The 24,958-nt window shown below is 45.4% G+C and overlaps 2 protein-coding genes and 1 long non-coding RNA gene across 4 annotated transcripts in view; 2 read left to right on the top strand and 1 right to left on the bottom strand.

The window, feature by feature from the left end:
- The window catches only part of UROC1 (urocanate hydratase 1), a 56,743-nt gene extending 40,580 nt beyond the window's left edge, over nt 1–16,163 (top strand). The window contains exons 17-20 of the mRNA XM_044451134.1: nt 3,820–3,919; nt 5,495–5,576; nt 13,917–14,016; nt 15,893–16,163. Coding sequence (XP_044307069.1) covers nt 3,820–3,919; nt 5,495–5,576; nt 13,917–14,016; nt 15,893–16,033 — 423 coding nt within the window. The 3' untranslated portion in view covers nt 16,034–16,163. The remainder of the gene's footprint in view (nt 1–3,819; nt 3,920–5,494; nt 5,577–13,916; nt 14,017–15,892) is intronic.
- On the bottom strand, nt 1,558–21,124 carry LOC123034065. The gene is made up of 4 exons (XR_006416685.1): nt 20,852–21,124; nt 3,200–3,353; nt 2,248–2,453; nt 1,558–1,767 (listed from the first exon to the last, which is right to left on the bottom strand). It is a non-coding gene; the product is annotated as an uncharacterized LOC123034065 (long non-coding RNA).
- The window catches only part of ZXDC (ZXD family zinc finger C), a 20,753-nt gene continuing 16,792 nt past the window's right edge, over nt 20,998–24,958 (top strand). For both annotated transcript variants that reach the window (XM_044451132.1, XM_044451133.1), the window contains exon 1: nt 20,998–22,292. In XM_044451132.1, the coding sequence (XP_044307067.1) occupies nt 21,026–22,292 (1,267 nt within the window). In that variant the 5' untranslated portion in view covers nt 20,998–21,025. The remainder of the gene's footprint in view (nt 22,293–24,958) is intronic.

Below are 24,958 nucleotides of genomic sequence, written 5' to 3'. Positions count from 1 at the left end.
AGTGAGCCTGGTGACTCCTGACGTAGCTGCATCTGGTTTATGTTACTTAGCTATGCCTGGTTTATGTTACATTATAAAATAGGTTTATTAACATATTTTAAATACCATCGACTTTTTTTAAGGATTCAGAAAGACCTTGGGGTGGAGTGATTGTAATCCTGGTCCCAGGTAGGCTGGGGAAAATGCTGCTGCACCCTAGGGCTGCTCAGGCTGGCATGGAAGAAGAGAAATAGGGGCGAGGAGAATATAAATTGGTGGTGAAGGGAAGGGGAGGGAAGGGGAGGGGAGGGGAGGGAAGGGGCAGGCATACCTCCTGTTGAGATTGCACGTCAGCCAATCAGATGGTGCCCACAGTGACTCCCCCCCAGGACGTGTGGACATGGGTGCTTCCAATTATTATAACTTTGACATTCCCCCCACCCATCCTCTTCAGAGAGGCCAGACTGGGATACTGGACACAGAAAAGTGGAGGGATCTTTTGCCTGCAAGAAGATGAAGCTGGGAAACAGAGAGAGGATGCTCCCAAGACACCACAAGCATCACAGGGCAGCCACGTCAGCAGACAGCAAGCGCATGCTTCGTGGGGCAACTGTTGGTCTCCTCCCCAAACCACTGCCCAGAGGTCCCAGAAGCATGGCACAGGGTGGGCAAGGGTGACCCAGGAGGGCTTTGAGCCTTACTGGTGATGGAGGCCAGACTGGCCCCTCCCTGCTGTCCTCCTACCAGCAGGCAAAGGCCTGTTTATTCAGATCACTCTTCACTCTTTGGTTTGTTGCGGAAGGAGCTTTTTGGTGCTCATTTTCTTGGATCCCCATGTATTTGAATTGTCTCGATGTTAGACACACAGTAAAGCCTTCACCCGTATTGGCCAGCATCTCAGACAGAGGTGTCTTTCCTTTTCAAGATCACATATGCAGGGTTGTGAACCACTTAACCCAGCAGGGTCCTGTGCCGTTGAACCGTTAGCAGAGTACCTGCTCCCAGGGGAGAACATCCCCGTTTCGTGCACCAGTGTTGGTCACAAACTGTTCCAGGGTGCACAAAGGCATCCTGGAACAAATTGGTCAGCCGCCCCAGGCAGGAAGAGCCTGGCGTATCTTTAGACACTGCGGTTGGAACAGAAAGCAGGTGGGGTTGACACTGTTCCAGTAGGACAGCAGGGAGACAAGGAGAAATGGGGAGCGGCTGGAGCATGTGGCCCCTGACCCTGCACACACAGTGTGGAAGTGAGAGGGGCAAGGAGGTAGTGCTACTCTAGAGGGGTTTGGCTAAGTGGGGAGGCAGTGGAGAGTGTGGACAGCAGCCCAAAGGGTGGGGCAGAGCACCTGCTATCAGTTACTATTTGGATGTGGAAGATGCTGCTCCCCACTTCCTGGAGGGAAGACTGCTGGCATTAAGGAGCCAGTGTGGTGCAGTGGTTAAGAGCATGGGACTGGGACTCAGGCGATCTGGGTTCTAGTCCCCGCTCAGCCATGGAGCCAGCTGGGTGACTTTGGGCCAGTCACAGGCTCTCAGCCCAGCCTACTTCACAGGGTTGTTGTTGTGGGGATAAGATGGAGGAGGAGAATGATGTAAGCCGTCTTGAGCCCTTTGTAGTAAAAAGGCAGGATATAAATCGAAAAATAAATAAATAAAGGTGCAGTGAACATACCATGCAAATTGAGGACTGGAGGGGGAGCGATGGCAGGTGGCTACAGCAGTTACATATTTCAGCCGGAGCTCCACCCCAACCTGTGCTCATCTGTCTGGATATTGGGCTGTGGCAACCTGGTTGTGGGAACAAAGCCATGTTTAGGGATGAGTGTTTGTCCCACTAAGTCTGTGTGAGTGGAGAATGCTTTCTGCCCTCTGGTGGGTTTATGGTGTTAGAGCAATACTGTTCAAACAAGCCGGTGTCCACATCTTTCAAGAGGCAGGACAGGAGAGAGGCAAAGGAAACAGTGGTGGTACTTGTACGGCATACCACATGCTCTCCCCTCCATGCATATCTGTGAGGGCCTTCCCTTTTCCCTGGCTCCACCCCTTCTTCCTAACCTAACCCAGTTTTTCCCCTTGCCTTTTGCAAAAAGCTGAAACGCCTCTCCTAAGGCTTGGTTACTGCAGCAGCAGCATTTTATTTATTTAAAGTTTTTATATGCCATCCTCATTGCTACACAGCCTCGGAATGGCTCACAATGTGCAGCTAAAATATGCAGACGTTTTTCTTATTTCCCTTGTCCCACTTTCTTTTGCTTTGATACTCCTCACCACTGGAGAATGGCTCCCCAGAGTTTCACTGAAAATGAATCCGGCCCCTGTGTAAGGAGGTGGCATGTGGGTTGCAGGATACAAGGCGAGGCACTGGGACCAGGGCTGCAGAACGTGAGATGAGACAGAGTCCAGAGTCCAAGGGCAAGGTGCAGAGGCAAGTCCAGGTTGTAGTCTCAGGATACAAGGCCAGGCACCGGAAGTGTCTATCAGGGCAGAACAAGCCCAGGGTCAGAGCAGGATGACAAACAGGTGCAGGTCCCTTAGGGCAGGAAAAATGGCCAGGGCCAGGCAAGAAGCAGGAGCTGCGCCACAGCTAGCAGGCAAACGTGCATTGCAGAAACACCCCAGCAGGGCAAGATGCAACAAGAACCGAATGCAGCAAAGACCAGACAAAGTGCAGGAGCCGAACAGCACCTCAGTCAGCAAGCCGATCCAAGTTGTTATGGTGGATTAGACATGAAGACCTGTGATGCTGAGGCCAGTTCTGGAGGGAAGGGCTTGCTTTTATACAGCCCTTCCCCAGGGCTCACAGCTGGTGCTTGTTAGGAGGCTGAGCTTGCTTTGGCAGGGTTCTGGGACCAATCCTGCAAATACCAAGGTAGTTGCTCTGGTTCTACCAGAGCAACCCAGATCCTAACACCCAGAGCTGAAAGAGTTACGACATGCCTGCTTTTGGTTCTTCTCTCTTCAGCTGAAGACTTGAAATGCTGGAGTGATATGACAGTGGGAGAATGCAAGTTGTTATTAAGCACATCAAATGGTGAACAAAGGGTTGTAAGAATAGACCAAGGAAGGGAAAAATGGCTACAAGTGTAATCCAGCTAGAGCACCTGTTTAATCAGTGAAATAGGGGGATTTTCTTAGTTGGGAATAAGTCTCATGGGCCTCAATAGGACTTCAAGATAAATACCCATTGGATTGTGCTATGAAGTGCTTGGTTCAACTGTACCTTGTGATCAGAGGCTGGAGCTCTTGCTTCATGACTTCTTCTTAAGTTTATGTATTGCTCAAGAATCTCCAGTAATATTCCCAAGTGGTTGCCTTTTTCAGAGGTGGCCCATAGTATTTTGGGTGCCCAAGGAGGAAAATTCAAAAGGGAATCCCTAGGACAGTCAAAACATAATAATGAACTACAGTGAATAAATATCATAATGAACACTGACCTTGACTGATTTGTTGTTCAGGCTCTTTAAGATATTTTTCATACATGATACGGTGCTTTTGCTTGATTTAGTTTTATTTTATTGTTGTATAAAGGCAAAACTGCCTGTTTTTGATTTTGCTGCTTTAAAGCCTTATTGGCAGAAAAGCAACTTATAAACTAAAATAAGTAATAATAATTTAAGATACATTGCCACTTAATTTTACTTTAAAACTATGTCCAGAGGAAATCCACCACAATGTTAGCACTGGCTTTATCACTGAAAGACTGCGATACTTTTCTACTGGGGAACTATAGAAGAGGGTAGTTAATCCAAAGCATAAAGGCTTTGACTTCTCTGTTCAAGGGAGACATTTTAAATGTTGCTAAGAATCTCCACTTCCTCTCCCCTGGATTTTTCCCTCCAGGCTCCTGTTGTTCTTAGTCGAGACCACCATGATGTGAGTGGGACGGATAGTCCTTACAGAGAGACCTCGAACATCTACGATGGATCTGCATTTTGTGCAGGTCAGCCAAATAGTTGCGGGGCGTCTCTTTTTAGCAAACAGAGCTGCTCAGAATGAGGCGGAAGAATCATCGACTATCTGCCAAAGCATGTGCTTCCCCTTTTCATCTGCTGGAGTGAGATTTCCTAGCATAGGAAGGTTGCCTGCAGTTCTGCCATGACAACAGATGCCAAAGAGCTGCAGCACCTTGGAGAGTACCTGGGTCCCTGTGAGCTGCATTGTCACAGAACAGCTGACTTTATCTGAGAAAGCAGTAGTAAGGTTGGGGGCACGTGCAAAAATAATATGAGGTGAGATAAAAGCTTGCAAGATAAAAATAATGGGGTTGTTAAAAAAAGCACACCCACATAGCTAGAGTATAAATCTTGACTACACAAAGAATTTATGAAGCAAAATATTCTAGTTTTAGGATTAAATTTTAGATATTTATTTGATTTATTGTTTTAATTTCTATACCACTCAATAGCCGAAGCAATCTGGGTGGTAAACAAGATAATTGTTTATCAGTTACACACATATGAACACATACACTTTATTTTATTTATTTTGGAAAGGTTTTAATTTCCCACCCATCATCATGAAATTATCTCAGGGAAATCACAATATGTAATCTGTCCTCATTATATAATCCAATAAAATATGCAAAGTCAGCCAGCGTCACATTCACTGTATCTCACCTGCAGGCCCTTCTGTTAAAAGGCCTGGCAGAAAAGAACTGTTTTCACTGGGCTACAAAAAGTAAACAGTGTTGGCCTTTGTCTAACTTCCAGGGGAAAATTATCATGATGGACTTGATCTTTCCAGTAACTGCCACAAACTTTAGAGAAGATTGTGTCTCTTTATATGAAAGGGTGATTTCACAGGACCTGGGGGGAGGGTGTGGGTCGGGGGGCGGGGGTTAGAATGGTTTATGGATCTATTATTTTGCAGGAAAATTACTAAACAAAACCCCTCCCTAGTAATGTGAATTTGCCCTGAGCAGGAAGCCCAGGGAGAGGATTTCAGGAAAACAAAGCAGGGTTCTGTGTCTGGGGAAAAAAGTCAGCATAGTCTGCAGGTAGATGATGGCATTCTGAGAAGCCAGAGGGGCCTCGGACTGATGCGGTGCTGCCCGGACTACACGGCCTGGGATTGCTGCCCGCTTGCTCATGTCCTCCGTCTGAGAGGAAGAGGGCAGGCCGGCGGGTGGGCCACGACGGTGACAAGGAGCAGACACCGCAGTGGTGAGCCTCCTGCCTCCTTGGCCCAGGCAGCATGGTCTGAGGGGTCTCTCTGAAGAAGTCTTGAAGCACAAACACACACTGGCCACGCTTCAGTCCCTCCGCTACCATTGCTTTGCTGGGATCTGGCAACAATCCAGCTTGCCTCGCGGAGCTGCAACCATTACATTTACTTTGGCCTTCTGGTAACAATGCAAGGGGGGGGCACAGTACCTGCAGGCAGCACACGAGAAACAGAAACAAACCTTTGTGCCCCACAGCTGCAAACAGACTGTGGGACCACTGGTTGGCTGGTGTGCTTGTTTGTTCATTCTGACTGGGAAATTCAGTCCTTTCTTTCCTTTCTTCCTCCACAGATATGGCTGTGCAGAATTTTGTGGGAGACTCGTTTAGAGGAGCCACCTGGGTGGCCTTGCACAATGGAGGGGGTGTTGGCTGGTAAGGAGAACTTGCCTTCGAAGGGAAAGGACTGCTGTCCTGTGGGTAGAGAAACTGTATCAGGAAGACAGGCAGGGGACGTGAAGCTGCGGGAAAGAACGTCGACTGTAGGGTAAGGATTAGGGTTTAGCTGAGCAAAACCTATTATAGGAATATAATAGAATGTAGAATTGTTCCTGGTTGGGGATAATGGAAGTTATAGGACAACAAATCTGGAGGGCACCCTGTTGGGGAAACATGCTTGATAGGACATGCCATCATGGGGGTTTCCAATGCTGCTGTGTCATATTTGGCAAACACAATCTCTTGGGATATTGTCTACTCGAACCTGGATTCAGGGTGGAAACAAGAAGAATGGAGAGTTGCTGCTGGAGCAACCTCTAGGAGGCCTAACAACAGCCTCATCCTATGACATGCTGTGCAATATCATTTATGATGATTCCATCATTATGATGGTTAAAATGGTATAGTTATATCCCATCTTTTTCCTCTTGTGACAAACTCAAGGCAGCTTACATGCCATTCTCCTATGCCTTTTATCTTCACAACAACCCTCTATAAGTACCTCAGAAGCTGTCACAAAGAGGAAGGTCAAGATCTCTTCTTGCTGATGTCAGAGTGCAGGACACGGAATAATCAAGTCAAGCTGCGACAACCCAGATTCAGGCTGGACATCAGGAAAAGCTTCCCCACTGTCAGAGCAAAACGACAGTGGAACCAGCTGCCTAGAGAGGTGGTGGGCTCTCCCCCACTAGAGACATTCAAAGAGAAACTGGACAGCCATCTGAGTGGGATAGTGTAACTTGGTGTCCTGCCACAGCAGGGGGTTGGACCCCATGGCCTTCATGGCCCCTTCCAATTCTACTGTTCTATGGTTCTATGAACCTGATGAGGTAGGTTAGTCAGAGAGTCAATGAGCGGCCCAAAGCCATGCAGGAAGCTTCATGGCAGAGTGGGGACCAGAACCTGATCTCCCAAGTTCTACAGTCTCTAACCACTATGCCACACCAATGCTACGCCACATTAGTTTTCAGTGTCATTGCACAATTGCCAAGTCTGTCCACAGATCTGGATGTAAGAGCGTAGTGTGTGGCTCAGGCTTTCCTGTGCCAACATCATGCTTCCTTGGGGTGCTTTTCCCCTGCCATTGCTTTGCCTCGTTCCCTGAACCGTCCAGGCTTTCCAGATGATGTCATCCTCCCCGTCATCCTCCCACCACTTCATCCAGTCCTTTTCATTACAAAAGCAGTGGAGGAGGAACAGTTGGCATAGCTGCACAATCCCCTTTGACCACCAGTGCTGGAAGCCACCTGTCTTTAGCCCCGGGCTCCACTCATCACCGACTGCATTGCAGCTTTGTCCAAAAGGTTCGTTTCTAGAACATCATATGATGAGATTTTTGTGGGGACTCCATCAGTGGCTTCCCTTTCTGCCACATTTGGATGCAACAGATGATCTCTTGTGCAACAAACGGATCATTCAGAACAGCCTCTGTGATCTGCATGGATTTATTTTGCCTCAGCTCCCTTTAGGCAACTCAGACAATTTCCTGCCTGGTTTAAGGAGGCTTTGCTGCAGTTTGAGAATCCTTTTTCAGACATAATGTTCCATGATTCTCTTTTAATTAATTTCCAAGTCTTAAAAAAGAAGAACTCCTAAATATTTTAGACAGTGACTACAGCATACTTTGAAAAACTTAATTTGCTGAACAAGGGCAGAATGTCTGCGTGTGTGTTTTAAGGAGAACTTGCTTCCAAGAGCATGTTCACTTGCATGCAGAGTGTCAGTGGATGAGATGTATATAGACTCCCCTCAAGCTGCATTTAAGTCTGTGACCTTTGGACCCCAATATAACATGCCATATGCTAACCTGTAGTAGGGGACTGCTGATATAAAACAGGTCAGGTGCCAGCCATCTCCCCCGCTCCGCTCCTACCCCAATTAGTTCTAGCATATTTCTTTTAAAGAGCAACAGAGGAGGAACTGGCTTCCCTTACAGGACACTCAGCCTGGAAGAATTCTTAGAGCTTCATATCCTCCCAACTTAAGGGCAGTGGTGCCATCAAGGCAGGACTGTGGGACAGAAGTCCAGGGCCCTGTTCTGCAGAAGGAGCAGGCGTGTCCCCAGACGCAGCCGGGGTGGCTTCATTGTTTTGAATAAAGCCAAGGAGTACACACTTCTGTCTAAAGAGTGGATCCCAAGCCCAGAGTTTAAAAACACCTAGCAGCAGCACTGCTTGTGGGAGCAGAGTGGCTGTTTTTCTGCACCTCTGCCGGGCAGGACCTGTGCATTGGGTTCTGCAGCCCCCATGGGGCTTCCCTGCTTCTGCTTGTGCTAATAGAAGGGAGAAGTGCAGGAACCGTTAGGACAAGATCCAGCTAGCACAGCTGGCTCCCTGTGTTGAGAATTAAGTTTTGTGACGAGTCAGGGTATCTATCCCAGTATTGCCTGCACTTGCCTGGTTTGCACAATTCCCAGAGATGGGGTGTCCGTGGGCACAGGGTGGCAGTCCAAGTACCCACCAGCGTCCAAGTGTCTTGGCAACATATGCACCGCTCAGGGGTGGCTTGTTGGGGTGGTTGACAAGCCACCCAGAATCCTGTGGACTGCAGAGTCAAACACCCCAACAACACATCTTTGTCGGGTTTGCATCTAATGAGAAACCCTATTGTCCCTGATCGGCAAGATAACAAAGCTGAGACGCGCGTATTTTGGCCACGTCATGCAATCAGGCTCATCAGAAAAAGATACGATACTTGGAACACTCAGTGGCAAGAGAAAACCAGGTTGCCAAGAGCAAGGTGGTTCGGCTCCATCAAAGAGGATGCGGGCCAGAGCGTAGTTCAGCTGAAAGAGGCGGCATGGGATCGGAAAGTGTGGTGAGATTTGGCCCATGGGATGGCTTATAGTCAGACACGACTGAGCAGCTGAACAGAAGATAACACTGCCTTGTCCTGCCTGTCTGCACCACACTTGATAAGCTGTCAGGGTGGTCTGAACTATGAGGCTTGTGGGGATCAGATGCACCCACACCTTGCAGATTCTTCCATGCAGACATTATTGGGGTCCTGATTCTTCCACTTCCCAGCATTGGTCCCTGATAATTGAGTTTGCTGTAGTGTATGACCAAGTATGAGCATTCCATCTGTCTTTGGGATACCATTGTTAGGGAAGTGAGAAAGGTGACCCGCAATGTATCTCTTGCATGTAAATGCATGCATTTATCAGCCAGCTTTTCCTATGCCTCTTTTACTTTGCTTTCACCTGATCCTGATACTTTTTTCCGAGGCTCGAGAGTATACTTCCTGTTATTTATAAGGCTGATACTGTGCAGCCTCAACGGAGGGGCTTATCATTTACTCAAGGATCTGCATCATGGGCGCACCGAGTTACATCAGGGCTGACCATTGTTTTGGCAGCTCAGTTCTGAAAGCCTCTTTATTAGCAGGAGGCCGGAGTGGCTTGTAGCAACAAAGAGACAGAAGCAATTTACCGACTGAAGCACACAGTCAACAGTGTGATGTCTTGATTGCAAGAGGGGCCTGGAGTTCTTTGATCACCTTGGATGGAGACATCTGGAAATTATAGGAGGTAGCTTAGGTCAAAATGCCACATGTTTCTTTAATTATTTGAATATATGACCCAGTGCTAATGAGGGCAAAGCGCTCTCCTATAAAAGTGAGAAGACTTGTTGGAAAACCCAACTTAACAAACGTGACTTGTTGTACATTTAATTTATGGGTGTTTTTAGGTAAGTGGAGTGGGGCAAATCTGAAACTTACTGGCACTGGATTTATGTTGGTTCACCTATCAAAATACATAGTATAATTCTATTTTTGGCTCCAATATGGGGAAACCTAAAAAAATATTATGGTTGGGCATCATACACAAATTTTTGGAGGACTTGCAGCATTTGACAGGAAGTTTTACATCAATAGCAAGTGCCCTGTTTAGTTAAGATCAAGCTGTTTGATTTGATCCCTGAAGATATTTCCCCAGCAACATCAGTTGGGTCTGATTCTATTGCACAGTTAATTTTCTCCAATTTAAGATCTTCCAGAGAGGTGGCAAAAAGTAATAAGACTATTGAAACACATTTAAGACTAACACATTATTATGGCACGCTGTGAGCATTCGTGGATGGCATTGGGCAAGAAGGACTCTAGTTCCTGAATGCTTATGCCATAATGGCACGCGCTACAGGATTCTTTTTGCCCTGTTCAAATGTAAGCCTTGGCACTGAACTGTGTCTTCCATCCTATTGCAGCATGGGGATTTAGGTGCATTCAGGTTCCCTCCGGTTTTTTATTTTATTTAGACAACTAATATGCCGCCCCATCGCATGAGCATGAGGTTTGCATCCTCTCTGCAGAATATACTGTATGTTTAAACATGCTTGCACAACGAGGGCTTCAGGCTTGGTCAAATTCTGGCTTCTGACACATCTACAGGACAATTTAGATTCTTCAGAAACTGCTCTGTCATAACTCCCCTTCCAACCAAATGGGAGGAATAAGTGCACAAAGCCATAGTCGCTGGGGATCACGGGAGCTGTAGTTCAACACATCCAGAGAATGCAGGACTGATAAAAGTTAACACACGGTGCATGTATTGTTCCATGTCCCATCTGTAACATCTCCAGGTTAAAAGAAAAACCTCAGGCAGAAAAACTTAGGGAATCGCTGTCCACTAGAGTGGACAATACTGGGCAAAATGGTTTGTTGTACCAGTTTCATGTGTGGTACACCTTGAGGAGATGCTAATTCCATGTTACTATGTCCACAGATCTATAACTCCCAGGGCACTTTTTTTTCTTCAGGTGGAAGGAATATGACATTTAGAAGAAACTGCAACAGGTTTATTCACATTTGTAGTCTAAACCTTTTTTTTTACAAATACTGCAGGGGAACTGGTCATTTAGAACTTTCATGCTCTTTGCTATTTTCTGTGATTACACCTGGGCAGCTAAAAAAAAAAATGTAATATTGAATGTTTGTCCTAGCTGTAGCCTCTAGATAGGAACATACCCTTAAAAGACTCTGCTTCTGCTCTGTGTGGTCTGTTTTATTTTGAGTTTGTTTTAAAAATATTTGGAGGACTTCCAGCATAAAATTAGCCACTATTATAGCATATGCTGCCACTTAAGGATTTCATTAATTTTCCTTTTTAATGCAGGAATGGGCAGTATAAATGAAATAATAAATAAAGTATGTAGCCCTCTGTATATTTTGGCCTATAACGTCCATCAGCTGTAGCCGACTTAGCAAATGGTGAGGGAATTGTAAGCCAAAGCATCTGAAGGACCACAAGTTGCTCACTCCTGTATTAATGCACAATAACCATGTAAGGTTATGGGTAAAGCTGTGATTTTAGTCATTCTGACCATGGAATATACAGAAACTGTAATTATTTGCAGAACCGCCCACTTGGTTCTACATTCAGAAAGAATGAAATACAACCAAATAAGGCAGAACTTTCCATACTGTATGATTTCGCATGCATTTGCTAGGCCTTGTATAAGAGACGAACAGTAGATTTCATCTAGTCATTATTTCCTCAGCCAAATACTTACTGTTTTTTGAATTTTGCTTTACACTTGTACTTCCACTACCAACATTCATGCCAATCTCCTCCATTGTACATCTAATTTTTATGCATTCTCTGGCAAGCTACTGTTGTATCAATGGTCTGTATATACCATTGATGCTAAATGTTAAATTGTACTACAGTCATAAGGAAGAGTGATCCTGTGCCCCTAGATAGCATCAGGAGGATCACAGGCTGCTTCAGATTCCCAGATCCAAGGCCAGAGGGAGTTCTAACCTCAGAGCTGTGGGCCTGTGCTTGGATTCCCTTCTCCACACACAGCTGTGTCCTGGTGACATCACAACCTGCTTCCTTCTTCCTCTGAAGTGCTGCAGCTGGACAACCAAAATCAATATAGCTGATTTGCAGGGTGGAGGCAATGTGGAGGTGAAGATTGCCTCTGTGCTGCCCCCGCTCTGCATCGGCTGCATTTAATCCTCCCAAGTCTGAAGACTCATGGGCATTTCCATGGCAGTCTGCCTGAACTTTTAGATAATATAAAGCGGGCATGGACAAATTCTTAAGTCTCTGGATACCATATGCTTGCTTGGGTACTAGTTTGCTTTTGCACTCTGTAGGTAAGGACAGTCAGGGCATGCAAATGGACAGGGTACTTTCTCTTTTCAGAGCTGTGTGTGTACTTGTGTGAGTAGGTTAACTTTTCAAGATCAGTGAAGAAGTCATTGAAACAAGGAAAAAAGGGGGGATTTTCCAGCAGGGGAGTGAGCTACAAACCTAGGAACCTCTAAGGACCCATCAATCTGCAGTATATTGCCCAGAACTACAGGGAAGCACTTGGCCCTAAACAGGACAAATTTGGAGAAATTTGTGCTTTTTTCCCTTTTGGGTGTGTGCGCACGTGCAGATGTGTGTGTGTGGTTTTTTTTTTTTAATGAATCAATTACATGTTTACACTGCCCTTCCTTCTAGAAGACAAGAGGTTGATTATTCCTGTTAAGCAGGCATACTTATTCCCAAAACCCCAAGTTAATTTCCTAATCAGAACTTAGATCTAATTTATTGAAGAATTCATGCAGAGTCAACCATTCAAATGGCTACTAGTCATGATAAATGGAACCTTCGATATACAGTGGAAATATTCCAGGTGTTGGGATAAGGAGCAGGTGTGCCCGTAACTTCCATGCATGCCTTGCTTCTGAGCTTCCAACGTACCGGTCTGGTTGCTCTTGCAAATAGCTATTGACTCTTGGTCTGATGCAGAAGGACAATTGCCATCTTCTTATAACTTAGAAACAAAAGACATTGATGCTATACCCATCGATCCCAAATTCTGGAGCTGTTGTCTCATGAAAAACTAACTCATTTTTTCAATACACTTGTTCCTGGTTTAATGAAACATCAGCTGAAGTATTTATTTAGATTCCAACTCGACCATTGCCATCATAGGAACTGAATTCTAAACTGCAGCATAATAAAACTTAAATAACCATAGCCTGACCTTTAAGTAACTCAGTAACTTTAGCCACTTAATCATCAGACATGTAGGCATTTTCATTATTTGTTTAAACAAGTGCTTTTTAGAATTTCCTGTACTCAAGAGAATTAGCACAGTCTCTGGTTTTGGCACTGGCACTTAAGTAAGAATTGAGCTGTCAGGCTGGCCAGTGTGGGAAAATACATAATCGAGGAATCCTTATCCCACACTAGGATTCTCACTGACCATTATTTGCATCAAGCACCTTTCAATTTTAAGATCATAGCATCACAGCATTTTAGAATTGGAATTTGCCATGGAGTTCATCTAGTACACCCACAATTCAGTACAAACTTCATTCATTCATTCGAGAGCTGCCAACTAGCATCACACCTTCTGGGCAGCTGTGGCAATAATAAATGCTAATAAAATAACATTATATAAAAGCAATACAATTTAAAATATAATAAAATTGAACCAGATAAAATTACAGATTACATAATTGAATGAAAATAAAAATATCTTAAAAAACAGTGGAATTAGTGAGAATGGTCCAAGTAGTGCCATGGGTGCGCCGAAAAAAGATTTTTGCCAGTCACCTAACACTCAGCAAAGTAGGCACCTGGCAAATCTCATGAGGTAAAGCATTCTGCAGTTGGGGTGCCACCACAGAAAAGGCCCTCTGCCTTGCAACCACACCATTAACTTCCTTGTGGGGAGGAACTCGGAGGAGGATCTCAGTTGATGATCTCACGCAACAGGCAGGAATATATGGAGTACGGCGCTCCCTAAGGTAGTGTGGTGCCAAGCTGTTTAGGGCTTTATATGTCATAGTCAAACCTTGAATTTAGCCCACAGGCAGCCAGTGCAACCAATGAAGGACTGCTGTAATGTAATCTTACAACTAGAACAGGAGTGGGTAGTATGCAGCCTGCACTTTCCTCCCAAATTAACAATAATAACGGTAAAATCATATCCAGAATGCCCAAACTGTCCAAATTAATGAATGAGAACTTTTAATACTTAATTTTTTTCAGCATCCTGTGGAGTGCAGCCTTTGGGGGTGGGGGCAAAATTGCAGCAAAACCTCTTACAGTTGCCAGTCCCAGAACTAGAGCATACCTGATGGATGGTGATCCAACCTTGTAAATGCCATCAACCCAATTATATTCAAATTTTCCAGTAACAGCAGTATTTCTTAGGCCAAACACCCACCTTTCCTTCCTTTTAAGTGTATGCCAAGTTTGAGTATGATGGCATATGATTTATTAATTCCAAGAAAATAAGCTAAGAATGTAATTTTGTATTAATTTTAAAGGGGAGAAGTAATAAATGGAGGATTTGGACTTGTCTTGGATGGTTCAGCTGATGCAGAAGAACGTGCGAAGATGATGCTGAGCTGGGATGTTTCCAATGGAGTACGTAAAAATACTTAATCTTTTTATATTGAAATGCTGCTTGGTGAGGCCTTTTTAAAAATCAAAATATAGAATTTCCTAGGTTTCTTAAGAAGATCCTGTGAAATTTTAGTCATTTCCTCTGCTAGCTGTTTTCTAATGATGATTGCTATTGCAAGTCCAGTGAAGTCTCCTGGAATCTGTGGCTACTTAGATCTTTAGATTAGATGGCTGAATTATTATATAATGAGACTCTTTGGAAAGAGATGGCTTTTGGATTTTGCCCTTGGCTATGTCCAAATAAAGGGCTGAATCATTCATAAATCATTGCAAGTCTGGCAAAATCCCTTTTTCCTGGGCCCTGGCATTCAAGTCTCCCAGTCATTCCATCACACACAACACACCGTTCCTGATTATTGATTTGGATCCCTCCCAAGCATAGGCACGCTGGAACAGCATGTATGCCCTTTTATGTCATTGCACCTCCATTCTTTAGCAGTGTATGGAAAAGGCACTGTTGTTTTACAGTATCCCTTCTTGACCTGCCTGGGTCTTGACATAAGCCCTAGAGATCCTGCTTAACGGCCAACCATTAAGAGTTAGCAAGTCAACTGGTACCAGGAAGCCTTCAGAGCAACATTTCCTAGGGCTGCTAACCAAAGGACATGGCGCTGCTATTCTCCCTTTCCCTTCTTAACAGACTTTCTTGTAGTTAGCAAAAAGATGGTAGTCATACTTGGGAAATACACAAGCATTGCAGAGGGAAGACATGATCATCATTTGTGCCCCAGGATGGAGTTCATCATGGAATGGACCACATGATCATTTGGAAGCACCCCAGGATGGAGCGTTTTCCACAGGAGCCCCACAGTAACAAAGATGACTCAAGGAGCACCCCTGAGCTGTGAACCTGCTCCTTCAAGGGGAGTGCAGACCCATTCAAAACAGGTCAAACAGCCTCCATCCAGTCAGAGGAACCACCCACCAGCACCATCTCCATCTTGTCTGGATTGGGCTTCAATTTGTTAACCCTCATCCAATGTCTCCAAGTATAACAGCACAAGACTTGTGAATTATGAGTAACAACCACCACAAATTTCACAGCTCTTGCCACCATCACCCAGGCTACCTGAGTAGCTGGTGCACAAAGCACCAAATTCCACAACTATATGAGCAGGACAGAGGAGAACATGATTTTCATGCTGGAACAAAATTCAGAGCAATGTATTAAGAGAACACACACATGCACTTATTCTTTTAATATTTGAGGGGACCTGACCCTAACCCTAACCCTATACTATGCCCACCTATACCAAATGCTATCCAATAATATTTTAACCAGAACTAATACTAGGTTTATCCTTTAAAAAAGGGTTCCAAAGTCCATTGAGAAATCCAACAAGTTAAAGATTAGGAGACAGGAGGAAATCAATACATTCAAAACTGGATGCTGGAAGTGAGCATTGCAAAAACCTGGAACCACCAGAAAGATGAACAAATGGATCCTAGATCAAATCAAGCCAGAACTTTCCCTTAAAAATGATGAGACTGAGGCTGTCATACTCTGGGCACATTGTAAGAATGGAAGAGTCATAGGAGAGGACAGTAATGCTAGGGAAAGTTGACAGAAGCAAGAGAGGAGGACCAAATATGAGAGGTATTGGTTGCGCAAGTAAGCCACAGCCTGGAGTTTACAAGCTTAAGGACAGGACATTTCGGGGAGGATCCAGTTCATGGGGTCTCCGTAAGTTAGACGCTCCCTGATGGCGCGTAACACCAGTAACAAAGATTAGGAATTAGAGCGATTTGCCTAGATTTGTTTTCCTAACATGACATATATGTGAGACAAAATATGTGTTTTGATTTTATACCCATTTTTTGTTTCCTATATGGCCAGGTTGCTAGACGCTGTTGGTCCGGCAACAATTATGCTTATGAAACCATCTGTCGAGCCATGGAGAGAGACAAGAAACTAATGGTGACCCTTCCACATCAGGTGACAGATGACAACATCCTGGAACAAGCCTTGAGTTGTTAATTTCATTTTAAGGCTTTTATTGTTTCTTTTCCCTTTCTTTTTTTAAACCAGGCTTTGACCAGTGCTCCTCTACCACCCCTTAAACAGCCTTAGTTTAGAATGATATAATAAATGGTTTTTTGACACTGTCTTCCAGATGTGTTGTTCTCCTTTAATTTTCATCATTAGGGCCATCCATCTACAAATATTCAGCATTAATGGAGGTCTTTCAAACATCTCATAGTGAGTGGATCCCCAAGAATTTATTAAATATAACCATACATGTAAAAAAAAATTAAACACTTATTCTCTAGTTTAGAAATCTAAACTGGAGAAGAGCCAAGATCATGCAAATTCTAATTTGATTTTTCTTTTAATCATGCTGCTGCTGGTCCAAAAGGGTTGGTGCCTGTGGACATGGACTGTGGCAGGCTGCAGCTGTGACCACTTATGGGCCTGTGGGCGGCATGGAGGCCAACATTATCCTCCACTGCAGGAAATTATCCTACTTGCCAAGGGATCAATTGCACTCTGTGGTGATACTGTCAAGGAAAGCAGCTCACATTAAGATTTTCTGAGTCACTAAAGTAAAAATGTCAGGTCAAAACATCCCCGACTTTGCGCTGGATCAGCACTGTCTATCCATATAGTTTATGCACCTGTGTTTTAATATTTGAGTATGACACTAAATTTAAAAGATCACACTTCTGTTTCAAAGCAACAGACGTTTGAATGCAACTACAGCCAGTGGTTTTGTATTTTGTTTCTATCCAGTTTGAATAGTGATTGTTAGTTGCCCTGAGTGCCACTTTTGGTGGAAAGTTGGGATACCAGTCAAATAAATACATAGTGTGAACTGTTAATAAGTGTGGTTTGTCCTTTTGTGCAGAAGATGGAACAGGCTGAATGTTCAGTTCCTTCAAATCTGCAAATCCTCGCCATGCTTTTCACCTCGTGGTTTTGTTCAAGCAGTTCAAGCTTTGATATAAAGTCATCCCATACTGGGTAGTCTAAGCTAGCTATAAAGGCTGAAGACTTCACAATCCCAGTAACAGGCGGTAGTTGTTATTTTTAAAAAGTCTTATAAAGATTTGACAAAATGTCACAAAATGACCACACTTGTGAACACTTTTCTTCCCATGATTTTAGATATATTAAAATGGCATTAATAAAGCCAATAATAAAGCCAGTATCTTTCCTGGATTTTTTTGACTGATTATGACAGTAGATAAGCAAATGCATTAAAATGGTGGTTGCATGCATATGTTCACAAGTCACTGATTTGCTTTGTTTGAGATTATATGTGCACTAGGAGAAAAAATAGCCTGTTTCAGATATGGTGATGAAAATGAAGAGTCAGCCTAAAGCTCAGATGCTCCATCATTCTCTTGCCCCTTCCTTCTGTATGAGATGAGAACCTTCTGATTTGTGGTTTGTAACAGCAGTTTCGTAAGAGTACAGAAAACTGGCTTATTCACAACCCAAGATAAGATTGCTCCATGGTTTGTTGTTATATCTGAATAAGGCCTTTATAGAGTCATAGGGTCTGAAGTCACCTCAAAGATAATCAAGCTCCAGAGGTTCTGGGGACATTTTTGGAGAAGTGCAGAGTTTGAAAAATAACTTTGTTTTGTGAATAATAGTTGGAAAATGCAAAATTAACTAAGCTGGAATTAAAATGCAAGCTGAATGAATTTCTCCCCCTTCCCCGAAGATGTGTATAAGGTTTTGCAAAGTGGCATAGCACCATCTGCTGTTTGAATAAAAGGACAGCAAAACCTATCACAATTCTTTCTCACCACAATCCAACCACTATGAAACAAGCATTTTGTAGGCATTTAAAGACCAGAATTAAAGTATGTTGAAGGCTGAAAAGAAACATGTAATTCCAAGTGTAATTCCAACTGACATTTCCTATATTTCAAGGTACAGTAAAACCTCCTGTATCTGGTGTTTCAGTGTTGTGGATGCTCATTCTGGCAAACCTCGTGTGTGCATGAGAGGCTCCCCGTTTTGGAGGGACTGACCACTCAGAATCCAAGGATGAGATGAGTGCAGGGGAGGCTGCCTATCCTGGTGGGACTGACAGCTCAGACTCTGATAACAAGATAATTGTTGAAATGGTCCCAGTTCCAGCTGCAGTCCAAGGCCCTGGGTACCCACATGTGCCTGCTATGGGGGAGATCAGTTCCAGGGCAGCCAAGGGGGCCAGTCAACCCGCCCCTGGGAATGGGGAAGAACAGCATCTTGAGGGAGATTTAGAGATGGGGTGTCTATTGGGTGGGGAACTCCAGCATCCTGAGGAGGTAGACCTGATAGTTCATCATCACAGTTGTAGGGTACCCAACTGGGATCTCTGAGGGAGGAGGAGCACAGGCATGTCCAGTTCCACAGCGCTCCTTCCCAGGGGCAGATGCAGAAGGGTTCATAAGGAAAGCTTTGGGTGAAGGATGTCAGAGAGGGTTCAACATTTTGCTTTCTGTATGCTCAGAGAAGAGACTTGCATGTAAAATAAAGATGTCTGGCAGAGCACTGCTGGTGAGACTATTACTGCAGGGAGGGAGAAGTATCACGCATGACAGTCAGGTACCCTGGTTTCACTTAACTGTGGTTGACCACGGTCTGAAAACAAGACTCGACATGCCAGAACATGGCCTGCTCCAGGGAAGCTTGTCCTGCATTGCAAGCCTCCCATGCAGCCGCATACTTGGCTCCGAGTTCAGTGCCCACCCTGCCCTTGCTGGGGGTCAGCACTGTTCCAGGCCAGCCATAGCCGCAGCCGGGGAGGGGAGCGTTGCCCACACCATTGTTGGTGGAGACACAGCACTGCTTGCGTGGGTCTCCTCCCTTTTGTGTGCCCCCCCAGCACCTGTCCACAGTGCAGCAGGCTGCAAAACTCCAAAAAACTTCCCATTTAAATATTACCAGCAAACTTGCAAATAATAAACTCCACAGAAGTTAACCCTGCAAAAGTTGGAGTTCAACTGTATATAGCATTTGCTACTATCTGCAGTTTCAAGCATCCATAGGGGGGTTGGAACATGTCCCCCACAGATGCGGAACACCTACTGTATTTGCTTTCAAAGCATATAATTATGCTCTCAATTTCTGATTTCACAGGGCCATATTGATGCTTATGTAGCAAAAATGGCACTACCCACAGAGAAAGTTTAGAGAAATATTAACACTGGAAGTACCGCCCCCCCAAAAAATACTTTTATCAAAAAATTCCCTTTGCCTGTGTGTGTGTGTGCACGTGTGTGAGGGTTAAGCCCAAAAGAGCACAGTGAACATTTGAGATGCTCATGTAGAAACAAAATGCTGGCTATTGAACAAGAAGTATAAATATCTACAACACGAGGGGAAATAGAGTGAACTATCCCGGGAAGAAGCATGGCTATATGACCAAAACACTGAAACAGAAGCATTTCACCCTGTATCAGATCCCACCTGTGTGTGTTAGAATGTTCGGCTTCACCTTAAGCCCCACAATCAAGCATTAAAGTACTACTGGGTGATTTCAGGGGTTTAATGAACTAGTGGGACTTCATAATTTCAACAATTAGCTGTGCATATAGCATGGGGGGGGGCGGGGGGGGAAGCATGATCTGCAACTATCAATCCAGTAGGCACCTGTTAGTCTGGCCCGCTCCACCACGTTCTGTGCATGCAAAATAGCTGAAATGATCTTTGCCTTCTTTTCCTAATCCTGTCAAGCAAGGACCATCAGTACTCATGGACCTGCCTACTTATTTTAGAGAGTTAAACAGTGCAAGTTCCCTGACTCCTCCCTTCAAGATTATTTTTCGGTCAAGATTTACATCTTTTCCTGTTGAGCATTATTAAACTAGCTACTCTTCCTAGTTTGTCACCGGGAACAAAATGCTGCAGTGTATCCTCTCTCCCAAAATGTGTGCTCCTCTTCGGAGTCTACTGAGCCATTCTCTCCAAGCAGGGCATTTCACTTCCTCGCCTCTCCATTTTTCTTTTCCCACCCCCACGCTGTATTCTGTGGCTTCTGAGCAGACTGTACTCTTTGGGGTGTGTGTGTGTGTGTGGCGGAATAGCAATTTACATCCTTAAGAGTGTTTTTTTAAAAGGTATCATGTATGTATGGAAATGTTGGCAGCAACTATGCATGCCGATTCCTCCACTTCTCAACTGCCCCACTCTTTTGCCCATCGTGTCACCACACACCACCTGAGTTTCTTATTAGGAAAAAAAATCTTGCTTTTTATATAGACAAAGTTAATGCTGAACTACACTTGAAATAAAAGTCTGTGGTCCTCCCTTAGAACTTTTAAAAATGCAGCTCCTAAAACTGAAATGTTGCAATTTCAAAATTCTCCACTAACTCACAAGTAACAGCACGTTTGTATGAAATCTGTGCTTCCATTGTACAGATACCACTGTATACCTCACTTAACTGGGAGGATTTAGCATTTCTTAGTGCTTTCTTCTTTCTGTGCTTTAACCAGTTACTGATCCCTAGGGCCTCTCCTTTTATTTCATGACCACAAAGTTTGTTCAGGAGTCTTTGGCGAACGACTCTGTCAAAAGCCTTTTGGACGTGAGCAGCGGGTGACTGCTCTAATAAGCACACTTTCTAGTGTCCGGTTCTCACTTATCCCAATCATCACAGTAAGATTTTCCTCTGAGCAAGCATGCTTCAGCTCGTGCTACACGTTACAAATAAAGCATTACAGGTTTCGTTTGCGTACTCGACCTGTTCCAGGTTTCCCCTTCTACACGCGACTCCCACGTTTCGTGCCACCCCAGCCCTCTCTCCTCGATTCCCCACCGCCTGCCCTTTCCCCGACTCCATTCCACCAGAGTCACCTCTCCGCTATCTACGTGACTCCACCGAGAACGCCGGCCTCCGGGTTTTCTATGCTGTTGCGCAATCCCAGCTCCTCTCCGTCTAGCAACGATCCACACTCCGGGTTTTTCCAATCGCACGGTCGGCTCCGCCCCGTGGCTCCGGTTTCAGCCGCTGCTACAGGGACCCCCAAGATGGAAACGCAGGGGCTGCCTGCCGCTGTGGAGGCGGCCCAGCCCGAGCCCGGCACCCAACAACATGGCGGCGGCGCCGTCGTGGACGACGGGGCTTCCTCCGCAGGGCCTGCTCGCCGAGCGCACCCTCCTCAGCCGCGAGACGCGGCGGCGGCGGCAGGAGCCTGGGGCCTGGACGTGACATTCCCGGTGTTGCTGCTGCTGGAGGGGAAGAAACTACCGGAGCCGCCGCCGCCGCCTCCGCCGCCGCCGCCGCCTCCTCCGCCCCCTCAGCCCGTAGTGCCACCGCCAGCACCCGCCACCAGTGCCGCTCCTGCCTCCACCGCCGTCACGCTGCCGCCGGGAGCCGCAGGCCCAGGGCCGCAACAGCCGCAGCCGGCGGCGGACAGCGACGCTCTGCTGCTCGTGCTCAACTTGGTGCGGCAGGGCGGAGCCTCCGGAAGCCCCTCGCGCGGGCCCTCGCAGGAGCTGCCGCCGCCGCTGCCGCCGCCGCCGCCGCGGGAGCAGGAGGAGAAAGCCGGTGACGGAGGAGGAGGGGAAGGACCGGCTTCAGGGGCTCCGTCCGAGGCCAGCGGACAGCAGGAGGAGCCCGGCAGCAGCTCGGGCGGCTCTTCCTTCTCGGGCACGCTCACCATCAACAATCAGAGCCTGCTGGTGCGCTTCGAAAACGGCCTTCTCAGCCTCGGCGGGCCCGCGCCGCAAGCGCCAGCCTCGCTTCCAGCCCAGCCGCCGCCTCCGCTTCTTTCGCCTCAGGTGCTGCCCCCCAGCCCTTGCGTCGAGCCTCCGACTCCGGCCACCAGCGGCCCCTCGCGGACTCCAGCGTCTTACCCCTGCCCCGAACCTCGCTGCTCAGAGGCCTTTTCCCGCAAGCAGCTGCTGCGGTTGCACCGGTTGTCCGCCCACGGCGGGAGCCCGCCGGGTGCGGCGCAGGATGGCGGCGGCGAGGTGGCGGCGGGCGCAGGCCGAGCGGCGCGTCCGTTCTCCTGCCCCGTCCCCGGCTGCGCTTGGGCCTTCGCCACCGCCTACAAGTTGCGGCGCCACCTGCACTCTCACGACAAGCTGCGGCCTTTCGCCTGCTCCGCGCCCGGTTGCACGAAGCGCTTCACCACCATCTACAATCTGCGGGCGCACGGCCGGGCCCACGAGCAAGAGGCGACGCACAAGTGCGAGGCTTGCGGGCAGCGTTTCCCCAGCGCAGCCCGACTTGGGGCGCATCAGCGGCGGAGCCATCTGGAACCAGATCGCCCTTACCGCTGCGAGTATCCAGGTAACTAGATTGCCCCACCGTCCCGTTACTGAGACACGTCTGTTATTAATATTATGTTTAATACTGTTGTTAATTATCAGCTATAATATGTTATGTTTACTATTATTAACAGTGTGTATTAACCACTAAAAGTTTTCACACACTATTACCATCGTTATCAAGTTTGTAATCTAATGTTGTTAGTACGTTAGACGCTCTCAGACAAGTCCTTTGAAATTGCAGATATCAGAACCTCTGGATTTATTCCTAGTAGTTGCAGGGATAGGCATGCTGGGATAGCTTGTTTTCCAGTCTTTATGTGCATGGTGTTTATACCGGAAGAGAAGCAATTTTCAATTGCGTACAGTCTAGCTTATACAGGTTTTACAGCTGCCTTAGAGAATACAGAAATGTCAGAGAACTGTTTTAGCTTATTTTGAGATAGAGAATTCAGAAGTGCCAGTTAAGGTGCATTTCCAAACATTATGCTGATGTAAAGGCTACCTGTGTCTTTTTTTTTTAAACTTATGTTCTCTACAAGAATCTGTGTGTTCTAATTAGTAGTACTACAAGCAGACTTGACACCTGATGGGTTTTTTCCCCCAAGTTGAGAGCAGACATTACTACTGCTAGAGTTACTACACTCGAATGTATGTTTACTCATAAAAGCTGATAATGTTCAGTGGTCCTTACTTTATTGACTGCCATTGAGTTGGTTACTGAAGCCAGGTACTAACTTAGCACATCCACTGCCACATCTGCCTGAGATGAAAAGGAGAAATAAAGTTGCATTTTATCAGCAATTGATAACACACCCTGAAATTCCAGGTGACTCCACACAGTGGTTTCATTTAGATGTAAAACAGTATGAGGGTTTTAAAGCAATTTTTGTGGAACTCCCCTTAATGAAGAACTCCACTTCATTAAACTCATCAATAGCTTCTAAGCACCATCCTTTGGAAACAACCAGATAGGAATTCACTACTGCAAAGCAGTGCTTCCAGCTCAAGCCAGCCTCTCCAGAAGGATATCTCTATTCTTGGTATCAAACACTACAAAGACATAAAGGAGTATCAGCTGGGGCACATTCAAGCTATCTCTTTCCTGGCACAGGTCTGAAGGGAAACCAAGGTGGTCTTAATGCCAAAACCAGACCTGAATGCAACCTGAAGTGGCTCCAGAAAATTGGTCTCATCCAAGAGTGTCTGCTTGTGGTCAGTGACCACATATGGAAAGACCTTTCCCAGGAAAGGAACTGGTCTAAAATTGTTCAGATCTTCCAGAACAAAGGTGTGCTTCTTAAGGAGGGTCTTAGTGGCAGGGACCACTCCCTTATAAGTAGGTATTTATCACCTCCTTGACCCAAATAGCTATCATTAACTTGTTAGATTCCACCACCCAGCATGCAAGGAGGGAAAGAATCCAACATGCAAGGGCTCACATGTAGCCTTTCAAACATCTGCCCACATCCTTAAGCTGTATTGGTAACTATACTGAACCTAAACCAGTGATACTGAATAGTGCTGTGGACACCCCCAGAAATTGATCTGCTTAAACTGTGAAGTCATGGTAGCAGTGGATGCAAACCTTGGATCAGTGTGTAACAGATTTTAAACTACCCAGAAAAGTTCCTTTGGTCAGAATTTTTCATCATAGAAACAAAATATTTTTCTTCTTCTGTTTTGTGGTGTCAGGAACTTTATAGTATATCTTTAAAAAATTCCTTAAGGTAGAAATGTGAAAAGCCATATATGGGTCGGCAGACATGACAATTGTTTTCATGTTCACTTCATGAGGATGAGTTGTAAATGTTCTGTAGTTGATCATGTGCTGAAAAGTGTACATTTTTTTCTGAAGATTTATGAAGATTTCACTCATCATTCCATTTGAAAGTTTGGAGCTGCTTCTGGGAGTTTACCATAGATAAAATACTGTCTTGATTGTCTTAGTCCTTTATGCTAATGTTGTCTTTTTCACTATAGAAAAGCTTTTTAAAGTTTTTTTTTTAATCTTGCTTTCTTTTCTAAGGACTTGGTAAACCTTGTGAGACTATATGATGGACTGTGAGTTGCCAGATGAAAGTGTGTAACTAAGTGGAGATTTAAATCCAAACTTTCCTGAACCAAGCCCAGCATTATTTAGGAAAGGGACTGTGAAACAGGGGCAGAGCTCATGCTATCTATCTAAATATTTCTATACTGCCCCATTCCCATAAGCTTCTGTATGCAGAAGGTTCCAACTTGAAGCTCTAGCATGTACAGGCAGGGCTGGAAAGATTCCTGTTTGAAATCCTGGAGAGCAGCTGCCAGTCAATGTCAGCAATCCTGGACTAGATCAAAGAGTTCTTCCTGTGTTCCTGTCCATTATATTGTGTTGTGTAATGCAGTCATATTCTTAGGTACAAGTGTAATTTCCAAAAAGTTACACTTAAATACACTACAAACAAATAGAATAAATTTTATTTATATTTATTAATTGGGATGGGATGGGAGGAAAGATTTTGTGAATGCTGGTACAGATCTGAGCCATGCTTTGTAATAGACCAACAGCAGACACATCTAGTCTGGCATTCTTTTTGTAAAAGTGAACAGCCAGAAGCAAAGAAGCTAAACATGGAAAAATTCTGCTGTCGTGTATCCCTAGCACCTGGTACTCAGAGGTAATCTATGAAAATGGAAGTTCTATTT

The sequence above is a fragment of the Varanus komodoensis genome, unplaced genomic scaffold (assembly GCF_004798865.1).
Source record: "Varanus komodoensis strain SLA01 unplaced genomic scaffold, ASM479886v1 scaffold6_2, whole genome shotgun sequence".
Classification (NCBI taxonomy): domain Eukaryota; kingdom Metazoa; phylum Chordata; class Lepidosauria; order Squamata; family Varanidae; genus Varanus; species Varanus komodoensis.
This window is presented reverse-complemented; position numbering and strand designations above follow the sequence as displayed.